The sequence below is a fragment of the Sinocyclocheilus grahami genome, unplaced genomic scaffold (genome assembly GCF_001515645.1).
Source record: "Sinocyclocheilus grahami isolate Dianchi unplaced genomic scaffold, SAMN03320097.WGS_v1.1 scaffold535.1, whole genome shotgun sequence".
Lineage (NCBI taxonomy): Eukaryota > Metazoa > Chordata > Actinopteri > Cypriniformes > Cyprinidae > Sinocyclocheilus > Sinocyclocheilus grahami.
In genome coordinates, this window is record NW_015505714.1 from 949,121 (window position 1) to 963,328 (window position 14,208).

Here is a 14,208-nt window from a genome sequence, read left to right on the forward strand (position 1 = left end):
GTTGAAGCAGCCATGTCAGGGAGACGCTGTGTGTTTCTAGGCGAAAGCAAAAGCACTTTATTTGGCCTTCGAAAGTAAATGCATTTAGGAATCTTTAAGATTACTTACAACAGAACAGCAATGCATTTTATGGACGACCGTTTCGTGAACCTAGGAGAGGAAGCAGGGGCTATTAAGATCATGTTACCACTTGACTTCGTTAAAATAATCTGAAAATAAAAAAAATATTTGTTTAATATTAATATCTGAGCCTGTAATGGGCATAAATAAAAAAAAATCAAACACAACATCAACATGAAGGAGAATTGCTCACGAGGAAGATTAACCTTGTTTTACTGCCAGTGTCTCATTTTAGTCTTATCTATATCCCCAATCTCATCACAAGAAACCTACATATGAGATTACAACAATACACAGTCAATAGATCTAGAAAAAGCCCTGAGTCATCCTGGCTTGTGCGTCCATCTCATTTGTGCAGGGCATGAGGATATTACACCAGCATTTCTGCTTCAGGCAGAAGAACACTACAACATTAAGTCATGCGGCCTGTGAGAAAATGTATTTCTGATGTTATGTGGTTTACGCATTTCAGATCATTTCCTATGTGCCCCTGGGGGGAAGATGTTCATACAAAACTGTGATGGTAAGGAGTTTTTACATTAGTGATCAAAGGGCTCCAGTCACAGAAAAGCACAACAACCTATTGTGGTTTACCATTGTATGTGTCAGGAAATATGACTCTAACATCTTCTCGCAACAAATAAGATGACTGAGTGAGGAAGTGTTAATCACAGTGCTTAGAAACTCAGTTGAAAGGGACTAATAAAGCTACGGTGCTTACGTCACCCTGCTCGTGACGTCTCGCTGCTCCATTGGACGGATTTGACACGTGCTTCAGAACGCGGTCACGCAAGGGCGTTCCCAAAGCGACTCGACGCAGCGTCTCGTTCCCTCGGGGAACCATGGTTACATACGTAACCTAGAGACGATATATAAGGCCAAGTGTAGTTTAACTTGATGTAGACATAATGAATGAGACTAATGAAAAAGTACAGACCACTGCAGCTCTTTACAAAGATGAGGGTACATATAGTAGTGAAGGCTCATTAGCTTTTGAGTGACCTGCTGCTATGGCCATTAATAGAGCAGCATGTGTGTCAAAACTAAGATGATGAGGAGCTCAAAGGAACGAATTAGGCCAAGCAATGAAGATTGTGAAGCCTACACGACTGAACTGAGAAAACATTTTCACCATACTATTTGTTTGCAAAACTAAGGTGGAAAATATAATCTAAAGTGGTAATCTAATCTAATCTAATCAAAATATTTACACAATAAATCACAGGCGAGCAAGATTGTTATTGATCGGCACGACATGAATCACAACTGTGTACGATACCGAGTGTGGCATTTGCTTTTATATACAACAGGGCAATGAACAAGAAGTAAATATTGAATAACTTACATTTTAAACACAATGTCCCAAATAGTTTGTGTTAGTGATGGCTGCTTTTGAAACACTGCTTCATGAATCTTCGAAACCTTTGTGAATAATTTGTTTCGAAACAGTCGTTCAGAGCACGTATCAAACTGCCAAAGTCATGTGATTTCAGTAAATGAGGCTTCGTTACGTCAAAACTGTTTCGAAACATTTTGGAATTTCAATGGTTTGCCATTGGGGGGTGTTCACAATAAATTCGTCTGATTCGCCCCCAATGGCGAACCATTGAACCAGTGTCTATGGTTTTTTACCTGATCTCGGATCAGTTTTATCAATCCGAGACATTTTTAACGAGACATTTGTGTAATTAAAAGGATGAGCAGTAGTTATTAGTTAAATTGCATTTAATCAGTGGTGGAAAGAGTACACTGAAAAAATATACTCAAATAAAAGTGCCATAACATTCCAAAAAATGTAGTGTGAGTAGGGTAAAAAGTACTTGTCCAAAAAACTACCTGAGTAAGAGTAAAAGAGTAGCTTATTTAAAAGTACTCATGAGAAGTGAGTACTGAGCTGCAGATTCTACCCCCTTACCTGTATAATAAAAGCTGTACACTGCAATTTATACATTTAGAAAACATTGTACATACTGTAATTCATATTATCTTTTGTTGTTTGTCATAAAGAATGAAGAATATCTATCATCCAGCAGTTTTAATTTTGACTTCCAACTCTTTAAAATACATCAAAACAACACCGAAAAACTTTTATGATGAAAAGTGATGAAAAGATGAAAGAGTTATTCTCAGTACACTCATCACCATTTAAATCATAATGTTTGAAAAATAGATTTAAAATCAGGTGTAAGGCCACTGAGCCAGAGCATGCTATTGTTGCACATAAAATATTAATGTTTAGAACAATGCAAAGAATACAAAAACTATTAGAAACTCATATGAGAGTTCATCACACACCATGAGATGGGTTAAAAAGAAAGATTAAAAATAGTCAATTTCTCTCCAAAACGGTGCCAGTTTTAGCATTTTGTGATAAAGAAAGGAGAATCATAAACATGATCATTTATGTTACAATTTAAACGTAAATGCAAATTGTTCTAGAAGGGGGCATCATCCCCTACCTTTTACAACTACAACTACATTTACTCAAATTGTTATGCTGATAATACAATTTGTAAGGAAAAAATTGCATTAAATAGGGAAGTATTTCCGGGGAAACTTTTTCAAAAGAAAACACACACACATAGGTGTTTGTCTGGGCAAATAAGCTGCTCTATCAGCAGCATCTACAAATGAATGGAAAAGTGTTGAACTGTTGAACACGAGTGCACTTGCTAATTGAAGGCGGATTGTATAAAATGGATGAAACAAAAAACGTGTTTAGCTGCAGTTTTATTACATCACGTGCTGACAGAGATACATAATAATGCCACGGGTCATCAGTAAGGTGCATACTGAATCTGGTCCTCCAAATTCAGTACATTAAGCCATTGTAAGCTGTTTTTTTCCCCACATTTCCAAGCATTTTAGAGAGTCCTCAACACACTTTTTTCTCAAACTCATCAGGAGTCAACAAACTGCTGACTTCTCCAAGTGACTGCTGCAGGACGCAAGCGAGGGAGAGACGCGGCAGTCCAGACTGAAGAATGCTCTTCCAGCAGCCAGGATTATCACCAGTTGGCGGTTAAAGTTTTCTATGCACAATTTGACGAGAGTCACAAAACTGATACCCTCTCCCTATCCAATCACGTTTATGGATAAAAATGTAATTAAATCAAGCAAGAGTAAAAGTACAGATACATCACTTCAAATGTACTCGAGTAAAAGAAAAAGTACAACATTTTTAAACTACTCAAAAAAAGTACAATTTCTGATCAAAAAAACTTAATTACAGTAACGGGAGTATGTGTAATTTGTTACTTCACACCCCGGCATTTATTATATTAAACTTTCAAGAAAGCATTTGCAATTAGTTTGTAAAAGCTGTTTTGTTTTGTTGTTTGCATGTTTTGTTGCATTTACACAGTTTTGACCAGCAGTTGGTTCAATTGATTCAAAGCTTCAAAAAGGTTAATTTCTCCCATCACTAGTGTGTGTAATTTTGCTCAGCCAACGAAAATAGTTCCAAACAAAGTCAAAGCATGTCCAAGCAGCACAGAGCAGTGTTCATTTCCAGAATGATTCAGTGTTCAAAACGGTTAAGTGAATGATTCAATGGCTCACTCATTAAATAGTCACCTGGCTCATCCTGTATTAATCCGTGTTTGAATGAATCGTTTGAGTAATTCATGAATCACATCTAAAGCCACCTACTGGCTCTAACTAAATGCTGTAAACATGCACAAAGTGTCACTGAATATCCCTACCAAACTGACAGAATATCTTAAAGCAATACAAACAGTGAAACGTCCCACTTACATAAATTGAAGTGGCATGACTAGATCATTTAATTCATTTTTATTATGTTTTTAATAAAATTTAGCATATTGGCAAAAAATATTATTGTTTGAGAGCCAGAAAGCACATTGATTGCCAGAAGCTTCTTCCACTCTCAGCTGGTCACAGAAACCTCCAAGCTGAGGTAATAAAAAACGTGATGATGCTGCACAAGAGGACTGCCATGAGCAGTAGTGGTTGTAATTTTCATGTATGACCTTACCTAATCTGTTCTGCTCTAAACCGAAATCAGATCGATATCTTGCAGTCTCTCTAATTCATGAGAAATAAGCCCCATCTGTTAAATTTTCAAACAAAACAACAGAGGAACAGGACCTCAGGGTGGCAGTAACGTATTATATAATTGCTATGGAGGGAAAGATATGGTAAAGGGTTTAATTATGAATCAGGCTAAATGGGTCACGGATTCTCTCATGGCCTTCTCTGTACACAATGTCACTGAACTTCTCAAACCCACATACTTTATCATATTACGTGCAGAGAGTTTGATCTTTCCATAAATATCTGAGATTTCATAAAAGAAGCCTAATGCAAACTGCTTTTCTTGGAAACATTACTAGCGTTTTAATTTAAAGATGCCTATACAAATGGTAACATTCATATATACAGTGCTGCTTGAAAGTTTGTGAACCCTATATAATTTTCTATATTTCTGCATAAATGACACAAAACATCATCAGATTTTCATTTGTGAATCTTTGCTACGGGTCTGACCCCCTTTTGCAGCAGTAACGGCAGGTAAAGTTTTTTGTAAATGCCGATCAGTCCTGCACAGTGGCTTGTAGGAATTATAGCCCATTCCTCAGTACCACTTCAACTCTGTGATGTTGGTGGGTTTCCTCTTATGAACTGAGCTTCAGGTCCTTTCACAACATTAAGGTCCGGACTTTGGCTCAGCCTTTCCAAAGCATTAACTTTGTTCTTCTTTAACCATTCTTTGGTAGAATGACTCGTGTGCTTGGGATCATTGTCTTGCTGCATGACTCACTTTCTCTTAAAATTCAGTTCTTGGACAGATGTCCTGACATTTTCCTTTAGAATTTGCTGGTATAATTCAGAATTCATTTATCCATCAATGATGGCAAGCTGTCCTGGCCCAGATGCAGCAAAACAGACCCAAACCATGATACTACCACCACGTTTCACAGATGGGATAAGGTTCTTATGCTGGAATTTAGTGTGTTCTTTTCTCCAAATATAACACTTCTCATTTAAACCAAAAAGTAATATTTTGGTCTCATCCGTCCATTAAACCTTTCTCCAATAACACTCTGGCTTGTCCACATGATCTTTAGCAAACTACAGATGGGCAGCAATGATCTTTTTGGAGAGCAGTGGCTTTCTTCTTGCAACTCTGCCATGGACAGACACCATGGTTGTTCAGTGTTCTCCTGATGATGGACTCATAAACATTAACAATAGCCAATGTGAGAAAGGCCTTCAGTTGCTTAGAAGTTACCCTGGGGTCCTTTGCAACCTCGCAGATCATTACACGTCTTGCTTTCTGAGTGATCTTAGTTGGTCAACCACTCCTGGGGAGGAAAACAATGGTCTTGAGTTTCCTCCATTTGTACACAATCTGTCTGACTGTAGATTTGTGGAGTCCAAACTCTTTAGCGATGGCTTTGTAACCTTTTCCAGCCTGATGAGCAACAGCAACTCTTTTTCTGAGGTCCTCAGGATCTCTTTTGTTCGTGCAGTGATATACTTCCACAAACATCATCAAACTTTGATAGATCCTTGTTCTTTAAATAAAACAGGGCATGCACAGACACCTGAAAGTCATCTCACTGATTAAAAACACCTCTGAACAGATGGACTCTAATTTCACCTTCAAATAAACTGCTGATCCTAGAGATTCGCATACATTTGCCACTCTCAGATATGCAATATTGGATCATTTTCCTGAATAAATAAATGGCAAAGGAAATATTTTTGTCTCATTTGTTTGATTGGATTCTCTTTGTCTACTTTCAGGACTTAGGGTGAGTACATTTTCAGCTATTCTTTTTCTTTTTTTGTGAACTATTACTTGAATAAATGGTAAACCCCTTAAATAGTTAAGCATAAGTATTATTTTTCTCTCTTTCTGCAGCATTACATCATATAATCGCAACAAACTTCTAAGCTTCTACCTTCTAAATATTCAACCATTGATCTTGTTATCAATTCATTTTCAACATGACCAATTGGCATTCACAAAATTAATAGTAAAAAGATGGGATTCACTGAAAGGTCAATAATGATGTCAGGAGTTTCACAAAATTATGAATTGATAGCCCACCCCACAAAAAAAAAAAACAGGCTCTTATTTGCAACAAGGTCAATGCTGAAAACTTAAAATTGTATTGTTGATAAGGGAATTGCTGTGAAATGGAGTGTTGCTTTCTCTTTCATTTCCATTGTCTGAAAAAAATAGATCAAATAAACATAATAAACTTTAGAAAAAATGTGTAACTGTTGATATAATCTTTTTACTATTAATTAATATTTTAGCAAAGTGAACAATGCCTTTAATGTGAAACAGCAGTTTTCAGTCAAAACTTTTTAGTTTCAACTTGATTTGCTAGTTGCACCTAAGATTGCAGATACAAAGTATTTAGAAGTTTACTTTGTTGCCTATAACAACTTCTTTAAGGCAGATGTGTCATTTCAAACGTCTGGGACATTTGTATCACAAGTGTGATAACCACAAGAGCTGCTACATGTTAACAACGTCACCAGTCAACGGCTCTTAAGACAATGACACAGATATCATACAATGTCCTAACTGCATTTTATGAAACTCATGTTTGTATTAGTGCATTAATATGTTAAACCCAGAACGCATAGACCTAAACATACAGGGTCCCCACAAAAAATGTTTGACCTTAAGTCATGCTTAAAAAAATGTGTGAATGTCATTACATTAGAAAATATCAAACCAATTATATAAAGAAATACAGCACAAACAGACTTTTAAAGCAAAAGAATTCACAAAAAATAAGTTTGTTAATAAATATACTGTTCATAATTAGGATTACAGTACATATTTGGACACTATTTCATTGTCAAACTTAAGAGGAACAGGTGTAACGGGGATTCTACTTCAAATAGAAATATCAAGCAATTTTTAAAACTGTGATTTCCAGGCCAGGAAATGTCATGGGACACAAATAACACCATAGTGTCCATTTCTTGGGAAATTTCATGGGCAAGTTATAGAAATGTATTGTGGGAATCCTGATGTGATGAACTCCATCTGTGGTCACTCTGCTAGGACACTTGAGGGGAAATGACTGCATACCAGAGGAGTAAATAGTACCTGAAAACAATACTTGAGTAAAAGTACAGATACCTTAGAGCAAACATGACTCCATTACAAGTCACCAATTACAAAACGACTGTTTTACAATGAGTAAAAGTCTTAGAGTATAGAGTACTTAAAAATTGTACTCATACTGAATGTAAGCTCAGAGATGCATTAGCCCTCAAAACCAACGAGAAATGCCAGTGAAAAAGAAGAAAAATTTGATTTGTGAGAAGAGCAATCACTTTTATTTTCTATAATCAAAATAAAACTGAACACCTCAAAATTCCAAGACATCAATGTCAACACAACCACCTCTTAAACGTCTACAGACACTCAAGTCTCAGTGAAGCACAAGTGCTCAAAAAGGGCATAAGTAAACCAATGTCCTTCAAAAAGGTCCCTTTAATATGACAGATAAATAAAATAATCTTAAGTAAAATTAAAAAGTCAAAGCTGTTTTGCACTAGACGTGCTGGTTTCAGCCTCATCTCTGGCTGTAGTAATGTCCTTATCTCATAAAACACCAGTGATTCACAGCTACACGCTAATGCACTCACATTCACACAAATAAGCCTTGTTGACAAGTTTCATCGAGTAAGGGCAAAACGCACAAGATATAGTACTTTTAATGCCCTGACAATAGTGCTTCTTTTGTAGCAGAAATAAACTGCTGCAGAAAAAGTTAGGTCCATGCAAAATGTAATGAGCAAATGCAATACTCATTACAACTGTAGTGGAGTAAAGAGTAGGCCTACAGATACTTATTCAAAAATGTAGTGAAGTAGAGCGTAAAAGTTGCTAATACCTTTGGTACTCAGTAAAACTACGAAGTAGCAAAAAAGATTAAGTACAGTAACTAATTACATTTACTCAAATTCATTACACTACCATCCATCACAAATCACAATGGCACTAGTTAGATAAAAGTATTTGCAAAAATAGCTGTGAAAAGTGAAGTTAGTTCTAAGTAAAAGTCTATAATAATTTGCGTACAGATGCCACTGGTTTGATCTAATGCAGTGACACTGAAGTGCGGCTTAAGTGGCCAAATACTATTTGGGGCCACTTAATGTGACATTTTTGAGATTGTGAGATCTTATGAATAAAGTTAGTAAACCTCTTAGTCTCTCTATAACACTTATGAGTAAACAAAAGGGGAATCTGCAGCACCACACATTGACAGATCAGTCAACATGTTCAATGTCAACTGCTGTCTGAACACCCCACATGGGAGATGACCAGACAATATTCAATTTGCGGGTCAGTTAATGAGGAGACAGTGCCGATACGTAGTAAAATAGGATGAAACGTGAAGACAATTCATTTCTCAGTATGCAGAAAGCACACTCGGGTCACTTTCTGGTTATCTTATGTTTTAAAAATCACTCTCACACTTACCAGGTCACTGGCGTTTTTAGCCAGCTCATCCTCACTGGATGCTGCCGAATCCACCACCAGCTTCTCGAAGCACGTCGAGCCCAAGGACGAGCTCTTCTGCTGGGACATAACCAGATGAGACACCAGCAGCTTGGGGCTCCCGTGCGCGGATAGGGAAATCTCCGGTTTACTGACTGATGCTCCATCAGCAACGGCCAGCGGGGAGATCCCGAGCCCTTTACCGGCGCTAGAGCCCGGCTGCTCGCACAGGGTCCTGTCGCCTACGAAAGACGGCGGAGTTGAGCAGCACAAATTGGGCTGCGAGGACGAGAAGACCCGGTCCAAGACCTGTTTCTTCTTTCTTTTAAACATCCACAATCCGCTTTCTTTTTTAGCATCCCCGCTGCGTCGTTCGGACCCCAGTTTGGGGCTCAAAAACGGTTTGGTCTTCTCTTGGAAAGTCCTCCACATCCTTCTCTGGTAGGACGTCGATTGCGGGTCTTTGGCGCTCTCATCTTTGGGTTTCTCCTCCATAGCTCCCGTCCAGCAGCGGCAGCGGCAGCAGGCTGTCAGCGCGCGGAGCGCCAGTGACACTGAAGCACAGGAGCGCGTGCTCTTGATCGCAAATGACACTCAGGCACTTACAACAAATTAACTTTATCTGTTATACTAGTGACATTATTCGGAGGGTCTTTCACGGCACCTTAACCTTGAAGTAAACTAAACTAAACCTACTGGACCATTTGTTTGTATTTAATAAAATAGCTCTGTAGGCGGGAAGAATAGCCACCAACAAGGGTTAGCTACCTGTGAAATAAACGTGACTGGGCATCTGATTCACTCTTTAAAGACTTAATGGCCTGACAGTAACCTAAGAAACAGCCAGTACATGAATACATAATTGCAGAATTGAAAGATGCGCCTCCCTTTGGCGAAAGTCAGTAATTATAAGGAATTTGGTCAGTGTATATTTTACTATACAGGTCTGCATTTGTCATTCTATTACAATGTTAATACAAGCTATTTGAGCTATTAAATGTTGTTTGTTACTATAAAACGTGTTGATAATAATACAGGTGGCACACCGGGAAGACACACGATTTAAAGATAAGCAAAAATGCCTCTCCAGTAGTCAATATTAACATAAAGGCAGAGATGTGGCACCATAGAAACACAAGCACCATCACACCATGCTGTAAACATGAATAAACATAAATATCTATAATATAATTTTACTTTTGATTAAAAAAAAAAACATTTAACTCAAAACATTTAACATCTAACTTATGTATTGTCTTTTATGACGTTAACATGTGAATGGTTAGACAATTGGCAAATTTACACTGCAAAGGTGGCACAGAAGTGTTTCTGAAGTGGCATTTATGTGTCTGTACGGACTGTTTAATGTTGCACAGTGGTGGCATTAATGCATTTACACATCAATCCTAACCTTGATGAGGGGCTGAATGGGTCTGAGCAGGCATAATTTAGTCTAGCTTTATGCACCATTGCGTCTTTACACTGAATTGTGAGCAGGCACAGATTACCTCGGCTGTGTAAAGACACCTTTAGAATTAATCAGTTGACAGGTTTTATATCATTTTCATATTCTTTTCCCATTAAAATTACTAGCATTTACAGTATAAATAGCCATGTTTTCAATTTAAAAGTGAAGGCAAAGCCAAGACAATACCACCCACAATAAAACCCACTCATATTTACTTTTAAAGATCTTACCATTTGAATTATTTAATTCTATGTAACAGCTGCTGTAAAGGCATGTCTGTTTGACGAAGAACTGTGATGTTTTAAACGTTTATGTGTATCAAATTGATTTTACACACAGCAAGTAGCAGCACACGTTAGGACGTTACTTTAATAATTTCCCTAAAGAGACCATTACCACTTAGCTTTGAAGCGTGGAGATGCTGAGTACATTGCTATATATTGCATAATAGATGTGTTACAAATCACAAAAGGGAAATCATTACTGGTAGTCTGGTCAGAAAAGTCCATGAGAATTAATGAGGAGTCTGAGATGTCTGGCTTCTATTTCAATACTTAATTATGCTTCTTGTGAAATGATAGCATGATGAACTGCTTTTAGTCCATCATTCTAAAGCTGTCATCTTTCGCAGACTAGAAAGTTAATTAGTTGTAATAACGTTATATTTGGATAAGCAGATGTACGATTTTAAAATCAAATTGACTGCATTATCTAGTTGTCAAATAGGCCTATAATGACACACTCCTGTCAGAACATGCCATGTGTAGCTAAGAGATCAAACTAAACAAACACAGACTACAGGGAAACAGTTCACAAGTAAGTAAAGATTTCAACTTTACTTTGCATTTTATATATAGGCCTATATATACTATATATAGCCCACATACATACACATTTTAACTATTAAATCTGTAAATGCTCAATCAAAAGGATTCACCTCTGTTAAATGAATACTTTATTCATCAGGGTGAAACGGTACTCAGCGGCAGATAATCAATAGTTGATGTAGTTTGCTGGAGCCCTTGAGTTATGCTCACTACATTTAATGCAATGTAAGAGAAAGCAGTGCTGTGCTTCTTCTAGCTTCCAAAGGCATTTGATTCAGCTTCATTTCGACAGTATGGCTCTTTACTGTAGTTTCTTTTACAAAATAAAGCATTCTCAGACTCTGTTTACTAATTATACTATACATTTTATGATATTAAATTACATCAAATAAGCTCACATTACACTGTAATGAGATGTCGCAGGCTGTTTGCCTGTGATGAAGAGATCTTTTTAAAATTAAGTTTCTGGAGACCAGCTTTTGAAAATAAAAATTCTTTACTGCCAGATTACTTTACTTTAACAATATGTGGGCTTGACTGTTAATGTTTAACGGCCTAAAAAATGTTTAAAAAAAGAATTCTAAAAATCTCTAGCAAATGAGTTCTAGTTGTGTAATTACGTTTTGAATTGAAATGTTTATAGGACATATGGAGAGCCGCATGACCAATCAGGAATGCACTCGAAGCATTCTACTGGAACAAGCCATGAAGATCAGGGACGACGTGGTGACTGCAACTCAGGGTTCAGTCCTGATGGAGTCGTCTGCTAGAAAACTACTGGAGAACCACATTCAGATCATAAGTCACATTGTCAAACAGCTCAGCAAAGACATCCAGGTGCAAAAATAACTTTTATGATTATTATATTGTATTATATTATATTATATATTATTAAATGGGAATTACTAATCTGTTAGAATGATTGCCCATCAGTCAATCAGCTCGACATCCAGGTGCAAAAATAAGATTAAAATTAAAATAAGATAAAAAATAAGATTTATTTTATCATATATTATATTATATTTGTAAAAATTGAATGTATATTTTCTTACCTTGGTATTAAATTACATAAAACTAATTAACACTAATTAACTGAAGGAGTGACAGCAAATTTGACATCTTTCTCTCTTTTGACTAACATATTCTCTTAATTTTTTCCACTTCTTTTGGAAAGTCATAGAAACACTATTGTGGGTTTTTTCTTTTGCTGTTGGGGCAAATGAGAATGCAAACAAATATTTGTTGTAGTTTCCATTTATCACTATATAAGTTTATGAAGTCTATGATGACTTCTGCTTCTGAGAACCCTGAAATGTAAAAGGGGCTTATTTTGTTATCTTCTATCTTCTATCGCAGAGTCACTTACCTGATGGGATAGATTATGCAGAATATGTACATAAAAAATTAATTAATCAAATAAATCAAAGCTCAGCAGTCATCACAGCCAGAATGAGGCAGATTTTTTTTGTCCATGAAGAGTAATGACGTAACCAAGAAACACAGGCTTGATTAGCAATGGAAAAAATTAGGAATCTGGTGTAATTGCTTGGGCTAAACCACTTCTGTCTTTCACTCTAAAATTACAAAATATCAAGGTACATTATCCAATTAAGGAGCTATTACTACTACTATATGGACTGCTGAAGGGTGACTGCTGATATGAGCAAATCACACTATTATATGACCGCGAGGACAGAACAATCTTCTGTCTCTCCAGGTGCTAGAAGCCCAGATTATTGAGAGAGGCAGCCTTGCTGCAGGAACAACTTTTGCAGTCGAAAGCTTGGATCACAAGAACATGACAGGTATTGGGGATCTCAGAGGCAGAGAGGCAAGGTCACAATTTACACCAATATTTTCTTTATTTTTATTTTATTTTATTAGATGTATTAAGTAATAAATATGAATTTCATAATTTCTCATTTTAAATGCTTTTGCTTGCATTTTTTTCCATTTTATTTTCCCTGAGGTCCACTTATAATGTTAACTGTTAACTTTTGCACCAAAAATAGCCATCATTTATAAATACATGACCATGAACTCAAAGTTCAAACTATTCGCAATACTATAAGAGTGATTTGCAAATGATTGTGATTGTGTTGCTAAGGATGTTTTATAACAATGAGACTGAAAATGAAGTGATCGCTCATGTGTAAGAATGTATATTTCCAAACAACCAGCTTAGTGAATTTATTAGCGAGATGTGTTCTTGGCATTTGTTTATTCAAAAAATGCCTAATATTTATATAGAAATGAACGTGGAAATAGATAGAGGGCAGAGGCTCAGCGATGCCTTCCAGGCATAGACACATGTTTATTTATATTTACATTTACATTTAGTCATTTAGCAGATGCTTTTATCCAAAGCGACTTACAAATGAGGACAATAAAAGCAGTCAAAGCTAACAAAAGAGCAACAATATATAAGTGCAAATGACAAGTCTCGGTTAACCTAACGCAGTACATGTAGCAAGGTGTGTGTGTGTGTGTGTGTATATATATATATATATATATATATATATATATATACACATACATCACTTTCTATTCTATTTTAATTCTACTTTATCTATATTTATCTTTTTTTTATATATATAAAAAAAAACAAAAAACAAACAAACACTAGCTTTCTATTTTTTCTGTTCGGTACATATATAGATGTGTGTGTGTGTGTGTATATATATATATATATATATATATATATATATATACACATACATACATATACATATATATATATATATATACACTATACACATATATACACACACGCACACACACCACACACACAAAGAAAAACAAGTAGATAGAATAGAAATATTAGAAAGCGAGTGTTTGTTTGTTTTTTGTTGTTGTTTTTTTATAAATGAAATAAATAAATAATTTAAAAAGAAGATAAATATAGATAAAGGCGATATAGATATAGATTAGAGGGTCAAATAAAGGTGGAACAGATGTGTTTTTAGTCGTTTCTTGAAGATGGTTAAGGACTCAGCTGCTCGGATTGATTTGGGCAGGTTATTCCACCAGGAAGGAACAGTTAATGAAAAAGAAAGTGGGTGCAGAGCCAGTGGTGGTTTTGTAGGCAAACATTAATGCCTTGAATTTAATGCGAGCAGCTACTGGTAGCCAGTGCAAATTGATGAACAGAGGTGTGACATGCATTCTTTTCGGCTCATTAAAGATTAATCTTGCAGCGGCATTTTGGATTAATTGTTTCTTTTCTGAAAGAAAGGGCCTGGTCTTCCTAATGTTGTATAAAGCAAATCTGCAGGACCGGGCAGTTTTAG

General features: G+C 36.3%; 2 protein-coding genes across 2 annotated transcripts in view; one reads left to right on the forward strand and one right to left on the reverse strand.

Moving 5' to 3' along the window:
- Positions 1–9,217, reverse strand: part of LOC107555460 (multiple C2 and transmembrane domain-containing protein 1-like) — a 146,659-nt gene extending 137,442 nt beyond the window's left edge. The window contains exon 1 of the mRNA XM_016238275.1: positions 8,606–9,217. Coding sequence (XP_016093761.1) covers positions 8,606–9,118 — 513 coding nt within the window. The 5' untranslated portion in view covers positions 9,119–9,217. The remainder of the gene's footprint in view (positions 1–8,605) is intronic.
- Positions 9,218–11,566: 2,349 nt separating this feature from the next.
- Positions 11,567–14,208, forward strand: part of fam81b (family with sequence similarity 81 member B) — a 9,242-nt gene continuing 6,600 nt past the window's right edge. The window contains 2 exon segments of the mRNA XM_016238276.1: positions 11,567–11,755; positions 12,636–12,754. Coding sequence (XP_016093762.1) covers positions 11,567–11,755; positions 12,636–12,754 — 308 coding nt within the window.